Source organism: Phaseolus vulgaris, chromosome 6, assembly GCF_000499845.2.
Source record: "Phaseolus vulgaris cultivar G19833 chromosome 6, P. vulgaris v2.0, whole genome shotgun sequence".
Lineage (NCBI taxonomy): Eukaryota > Viridiplantae > Streptophyta > Magnoliopsida > Fabales > Fabaceae > Phaseolus > Phaseolus vulgaris.
The window spans coordinates 14,038,309-14,046,111 of record NC_023754.2 but is presented as its reverse complement, the minus strand read 5'-3'; the positions used below and the strand labels follow the sequence as shown (position 1 = coordinate 14,046,111).

Sequence of the window (7,803 nt, the reverse complement as noted above, 5' to 3'; positions counted from 1 at the left end):
ATTATAATTATTATTATATTTTCTTATTATCCTTATGTACAAATTCACTGGAACTAAAAATAATAATATAATAAAACTAATAAGTTTTAGACGATTTTTTGAGTCCCCATACTCTTTTTTTTTCTCAATTTAGACACTCTTTTCACCGAATTAAAGTACCTTTTCCATTTTTGGTATCTATGTTGTAACAAACAGAGCAGATTCACCAGATCCAACTCAAATTGGGTATGAAAAAAAGTAAATAAATAATAAATAAATAAATAATCTAATATTAGTCCAAAACCATTTAGGGTGTGAAGTGTGATCCCCTTTCTGTTGTCATCAAATCATAGCTGTGAATCTTGTCTCTGCATACAGACAAAAACACCAAGGAAAAGAACCAAACAAAATCTCAGCAATCTTTCACCCTATAAATTAAACCCCCACCAACCCCAAATCAATTTCTTTCAGAACAATAGAAAAAACTCTCTCAATCACTTGAAAATGGCTGCTTCCATCCTATTCACAGGTCTCAACTCCTCAAGGGTGCTTCCCATTCCCAGCCAGCCATACCCATCTTCCTATTTCCCCTCAAATGTGCTAAAGCTTGCACCTTTCAGAACCCCTTCTACCTTTTCTTCTTCTGTGTCCTGCTCTGCCACCAGGGACCCTTCCTCTGTTGTGCCATTGGAGCAACATCACAATTTGGATAATGGGTCGGTTTTGCCCAATAGACCCGATTCATTTGGGAGGTTTGGCAAGTTTGGCGGGAAGTATGTCCCTGAGACTCTGATGCACGCACTCACTGAGCTTGAGGCTGCTTTTCATTCCCTCTCTGCAGATGAGCAGTTTCAGGTTTTGTGAGACAGGCTCAGGCTTTTCATCTTTAGTGTTGTGTTATGTGATTTGAATGGGGGAGTTTTTTTTTTTTGTTTTTTTTTTGGGTTTGGGTGTGTCTGGAGTGGTTTCAATGGGTTTTGGCGGAAATGGGTATCCGAGGCAATGTGGTGTTGTGCTGAAGGTTTTTTATTGTTATATGGGTTGGTCTTAATCGTTTTGCATAATGCTTGTTGGTATTGCTCACAAATTGGTTGTTGAAATGTGGCACTGATGGTGATTGTAACTGTTTTGATATTTTTGGTGTTTTGGAAGCTTAGGGTGTTGGGAATGCTTTTTTTGTTGAATTGAATCCTCTATCTATGGCATGATGGAAGTGGGGCATAGCCAGAAACTGAACTGAAGTTTAGTTTTTGCAAGGTTTCAAAAAATGATATGCAACTGCAATTACGATTGCAACGAGGAGGTTTTTGGGGTCTTTGCGATCACAGTTGGCCATATCAGCCGTATTTATCTTGCAAATTTGTGTTATATCAGGGATAGCCACTAAACCATGACATTTAAAACCCTTGAGTTTTTTCTGTAGAACGACCAAGGGTTACTTACTTACAATCAACCTTGTTTTTTTGAAGTACTATCCTTGATGTTTATTGCCTTTTCTTTATGCTGTACCTTCTATTTTGATGCTTGTGAAACATGCACTTGTTTGAAGTTTTGAATGTGTATCATTTTATTCTTCAGCACTTTTTTTGGTCTTTACCATTTCAATTTCATACGGAAGTGACAGAAGTAAACAATTTGGAACTCCATTCAGTTAGTTATACTGAGGAGAACTTTCTGTCTCTCTTTTACATACTATCCCCGTCTCTCATTCTCTTGTATGTTAACAACATTCAGAGGCCATGGAATGTAGTTTCTTGGAAGGAAAAATAATGTAAATTTTCTGAGATGGGTGTTTTAAATTGCAGAAAGAGCTGGCTGGGATCCTGAAAGATTATGTGGGTCGAGAGAGTCCTCTTTATTTTGCAGAAAGGTTGACAGAGCACTATAAGAGGCCTAATGGTGAAGGGCCTCACATTTATCTGAAGAGGGAAGATCTCAATCATACTGGTGCTCACAAAATTAACAATGCTGTTGCTCAAGCTTTGCTTGCGAAGAGTTTGGGAAAAAAGCGCATAATTGCTGAAACTGGAGCTGGTCAGCATGGAGTTGCCACTGCTACTGTATGTGCTCGATTTGGTTTGGAATGCATTATTTATATGGGCGCACAGGATATGGAAAGACAGTCTCTCAATGTTTTCAGAATGCGTCTCCTTGGTGCTGAGGTATATCATTTGTTATTGTTGTCATAGATGTCATTATTCGTTAATCCTTTTATCTACTGTGGTTCCAGAGATTATCTCCACGGATAAAACTTTAAATTAATGCAAATACTATCTTAGTGTGGATTTGCAGTGTTGTTTCGAGTATAAAAATGTCTTTTAATTTGTTGTTTGTTTTCTTTTCCTTTTAATATACATATAGGTGACAGGATCCTTCCATGAACAAGTTTTTCATTGTTTCTCTTTTGTTAGACCTGTGCCACAGTCTTTTGTGCACATCTTTTTTGGAGGTTAACTTATGGATAAAATAAATTGAATATTCTGCTTCGTTCTATTTTGCAATCATTACCTGAATTATGTTATTCACAGATTAATTTATGAATATTCTGAAAGTATATAGTTTGTTGTGAAAATCTAGGTTTTGTTTCTACATACCAATCTTTAAAAACCTTTTTGTTAACACTTTTTCTGATCCAATGGCTTACACTTCATAGTTGGGATATGCCATTTTCTGGAGATTGTTTTTTGTACTGTACATGTATGTATGCATCATACCAGAACACATGATAAAAGCGCAGGACTGTAAAGATTTGGGACAAGATAGTGACACTTACATAATTATAAATAAATTCAATATTGTATTATTGTAATTAGTTGCATGTGAATAATTGTAGATCCAAAAAGATTAACTGTTGATTGTTTTATATGGAAAAAAGACACTTGGATTGATTTATGACATTTTTAATGAGGGAAATTATATGCTCTTTGTCTGCATGGGAAAAAGTGTTGTGATGTGACCTCATGTGTGTCCAAATCTAGTTGCTATACATTGAATTCAAAAGATCTGTCTTTGTTTGGAAAAAAAGTGCACAATACATTGGTCTGTGTAATAGGATATATTCTTGTAATATAGGTGAGAGCAGTTCACTCTGGGACTGCTACTCTCAAGGATGCTACGTCAGAGGCTATAAGGGACTGGGTGACTAATGTAGAGACGACTCATTATATTTTGGGTTCTGTTGCTGGGCCGCATCCATATCCAATGATGGTTAGAGATTTTCATGCTGTGATTGGCAAGGAGACCAGAAAGCAAGCTTTGGAAAAATGGGGAGGGAAACCAGATGTTCTGATTGCATGTATTGGTGGGGGGTCAAATGCCATGGGACTTTTCACTGAATTTGTTGATGACAAAGATGTTACGCTAATTGGTGTGGAGGCTGCTGGATTTGGTCTAGACAGTGGCAAGCATGCTGCAACTTTAACAAAGGGAGAAGTTGGGGTTTTGCATGGAGCTATGAGCTATCTGTTGCAGGATGATGATGGACAAATAGTTGAGCCTCACTCTATTAGTGCAGGGTAATTCATCTTACTGATAATTTGTTATATCAGTTGTTCTGTGTCCCTTGCAATTCTGCTTGTTCTGATTGTGTAATTATCTTTTCATTAACAACAAAAATTTTGTGCAGCTTGGACTATCCTGGTGTGGGTCCGGAACATAGCTTTTTGAAAGATTTGGGACGTGCTGAATATCATAGCATCACTGACGAAGAAGCATTGGAAGGTAGGATTACCTTGAGCTTGCTACTTTATACAGCACAACGAATACAAATTTTTACATAAAAATTTAGTATAAAGTAGAAATTGCATAGGTTTTGAATTTCATTTATGATTTGTCTCTCTCCCTCCTTTGAATTGGCCAACACTATGGTAACTCATCTCAATCACTTGTTCACAAAACTTATGTTACTATATCATTCTGCTAATCTTGATCTGATCTTAAGTTTCCTTTGGCACTTATTCTGCATAAGTTTCACATAGAATGGTGTGTTCTACGGTCTAAGAAAATGGTGCCCCCCTGTTCTGTCAAATGTCATATATTCTTAATTTCTGTCTTTGTTTACTTACAATTGTTACAGCTTCAAATTTAAATGTCTGTGGTCTTTGAAAATATCATGATTTTTTGTTTAATTCCTAATTTCCTATAAAAAAAAAGAATCATTTTTAGTCCTTGCATTTAAATTTTTTATAGGGACTAAAACCAATCATTTTGAGTTGCTTTATGTCTGTACCGGTTGATTCCAATCAATGTCACAAACTCACAATTACTGTCCTTCATGTAATCTCACTGCTGATCCCTTATATCTCATGCATGCATCTATGGTTGCTGATATGAATTCTGCTATCATATAAAACATAGTCACTGATGGGAATATTTGAAGTGTGGAAGTAGGAAAGTGCTCATAAAACTATTGTATCATTTACTGTTTCTCTGTCTGAAACTTTGATTTTTTTTGTACGTGTAGCTTTCAAGAGAGTTTCACGACTTGAAGGCATAATTCCAGCTTTGGAAACATCTCATGCATTGGCCTATCTAGAGAAAGTGTGTCCAACCCTTCCCAATGGAACCAAGGTTGTGGTTAACTTCAGTGGTAGGGGTGACAAGGATGTTCAGACTGCCATCAAGTACTTGGATGTTTGAAAGGGTCATCATGTCATGTGGAATGGGTACTGAAGTGAGCTTACATAATAGAGAGACATAATTAATATAATTTATTTTTAGACCAAGTTTAAATAACAATGTATATTTGCATCAGAAAACTGTTGCTATTCAATCCTCAATAATAATCTTGGTTTATGTTATTATATAATAAATGTTGTGACTGAATGCAATCAAATCTTATAGACTATAGAGGTAAACAAGTTTGCATAATGGAAAAACTATGTGACATAATTTTAGTACATTTTTCAAATTGAGGTTAAAAAAGAAATGTTGATTTTAACATGGAAAATGCTTGATATACATACATGTTTGTTGATTCATGTTCTATTAATTTGACTAAGGTGAAAGTAGTTTAAATAGTATTGGAAACCACAATACTTTATAATATATATAAGTAGATGCAAATTTTAACTTTCATAGTAATAATTTTGAGATTTTCTTTAAAAAATTGATAGAATTGAATTTCATTACACTTCCCATTTAATCTATTATATCTGACAAGTTGCACTATAAAGGGTAATCTTGGAACACCAATTAACATAAAATGGACAAATAATTTATTTCGAAAGGATTATTGGGTGATAATTATTTAAATATTCATATAAAAAATTGTCAACTCTTTTTGTCTCCCCACCATTGTGTTACTTATCCGATATAGAATAAATTTATTTTTTTATAAAATTGACTAAGACTAGTCTATTCTTAATAAATAATAAAAATAAGATACCTAAATGAATTTGAAGTGGTGTTTATATGTGTAATATTTTTTTATTATTTCATTATTGTTACACTTTTTTCTTGAAATAATAAAAAACTTATTACACTCTTTTTTTGCTTAAAAAATTTACGATAGTGTAAATTTTGTTTTCTAATCTATAAAACTTCACGAACTTTGTTCTCACGTATTTAAATTGTCAAGAGATAGATAATGTGAGTTTTTCAAAATTGGTGATAAAATTTTAAAGAATAAATTTTATGAAAATTAAATTCACAAATTTGTTTAGTTTCGGAGGGAAAAAGAAAAGGATGACAAAATTCTTTTTATTACGGATACATATTATATATTAATTAAAATATCTATTTTATATCTATATATTATATTCTTATTTTATTCTTAATTATATTTTTAAATTAAAAAATGAAAATAAACTATCCAAATATTAAAACTATTTATACTCTTAAAAAATATAACATATTACAAATAACCATCTTTATTAATAATTTTTTTTTCTTTAAAACAGACAACCCATTCCCGTTTGTATAATATAGAACTAATTTATTATGCTACACCAAAATCTTAATGATTAGAAAAAATAATAATAAATTAATTATTAATCTATAACAAAATATATATATATATATATATATATATATAATTAATGAGGATTCTCTATTTTTATACACAAAATATTTCCTGATTTTATCTTGGAAGAAATAATAATTAATTTAGTATATTAGTTTAATAACTTCTTCTTTTTAAATTTTATCTTAAAAAAATAACAGTTATCAATTTAATAATTTTTATTTTCAGTATAATAACTTATTTTTCTCTTTAACTTATTTATTATGGTGTTTTTAGAATTTTTTATTTCTTTGTGTAGACTGAATGAAAAAAAAAATATCGAATAGAATAAAAATAAATTTAAGAACCAATAAAATAAAATAATTTTAAAAAACTTTTTTAAGTAAAAAATATTTTAAAAATTTAATTAAAAATGGGGAGAATAAATTTTAAATATTTATAAAATTGTAGTGAATTTAAATATTTATAAAATTGAAATAGAAAAAAATTTGAAATTTGAAAATTAAAAACTAAATATATAAAAATTTATGAAGAAATATCAATAGAAAGATAATGAAATAAAATATTTTATAGGTATTTTAATATAAGTAAATATTATTGATAAAATAAATGTAAAATTATAACATTATTTTGCTTTTTTTTTATCTTTATAGTAAATTTGAATTGTGGAGAATAAATTATAATAGATTTGTAAATATATTTTTATAATAAATTTGGATGAAAAAATTATAATAAATTATAATGTTGGTATTTGTTGTTTGTTAAAAAGATATAAATATAAGTAATAGTAAAAATTAAATAAAATTATTTGGATATTTTATAAAAAAAATTAACTGAATGGTTTAAAAAATTATAAATAAAAATTAAATTATTCACTTATGATATGTATGAAATAATAAAAAAATTAAATGAATAAATTTATTATTAGGTTTTAAAAAAAATGTGTAAATTATAGTTTTAAATAAAAATTAAGAAAAAAATTATATTTAAATTGAAAAATTATGTAAATAATGAGTTATATATAAATATATGTCATAAATTATAATAATATGTATGGTTATATAATATTTTTTATATTTTTAAGATTTAGACTAGTTTAGGGTTTAGGATTTATGATTCAAAGTTTACAATTTAGATTTATTTTACCCATAATATTTAATTTCATCAAAATATCTATAAATATTTTATTTTATTCTCTTTGTATTGATATTTTTTCATAAAATTTTATATTTTTAATTTTTAAATTTTAAATTATCTTCTATTTTAGTTTTATAAATATTTAAATTTACTATAATTTTATAAATATTTAAAAGTGGAAATATAAAAGGATACTGAATAAGGAAATAAAAAAAATAATAGATAAGAAAATAAAAGTGAAAATAATACTATTTGAGAAAAAAATTCAAACAAAATCATCTTTAAAGAGAAAGAAGATAAATGTAAGTATTTTTTTCTACGTAAAATTTATACGACTACAAGATGTTATTTCATCTTTAATATTTTGCTCGTTGTGTAACAAATACGTATAAACAATATATACATTTATAATTTTCCTACAGTTATTTAACCACAGTAATTCAAGCTCTATATATCTATTAACCTTTTTAAGAAACTTACCCAATATTAAACTGATTTATAAGTAAAATAGTAAAAACACATAGTATGCATGTTTACTTTTTTTTTTCTTGTTATAAGAAAATATTAATTAAAAACTAATTATTATGATAACTATTAAAATAAAATAAAAGCATGATTAATTTTATTTTAAAATAATAGAAAATTTATATGTAAAATAATTACATTTTACAATTTTTTATAATTTTTCATTATGATGACTGATATTTATGATGAGTAGTTTTTTA

General features: G+C 28.7%; 1 protein-coding gene across 1 annotated transcript; it reads left to right on the top strand.

Moving 5' to 3' along the window:
• The first annotated feature begins 302 nt into the window (after window positions 1-302).
• Window positions 303-4,790, top strand: LOC137831197 (tryptophan synthase beta chain 1). The gene is made up of 5 exons (XM_068638773.1): window positions 303-834; window positions 1,785-2,141; window positions 3,052-3,494; window positions 3,605-3,699; window positions 4,442-4,790. Exons 1-5 carry the CDS (start codon window positions 484-486, stop codon window positions 4,615-4,617), a joined length of 1,422 nt encoding a protein of 473 aa, XP_068494874.1. The 5' UTR covers window positions 303-483; the 3' UTR covers window positions 4,618-4,790.
• The last annotated feature ends 3,013 nt before the right edge of the window (window positions 4,791-7,803 follow it).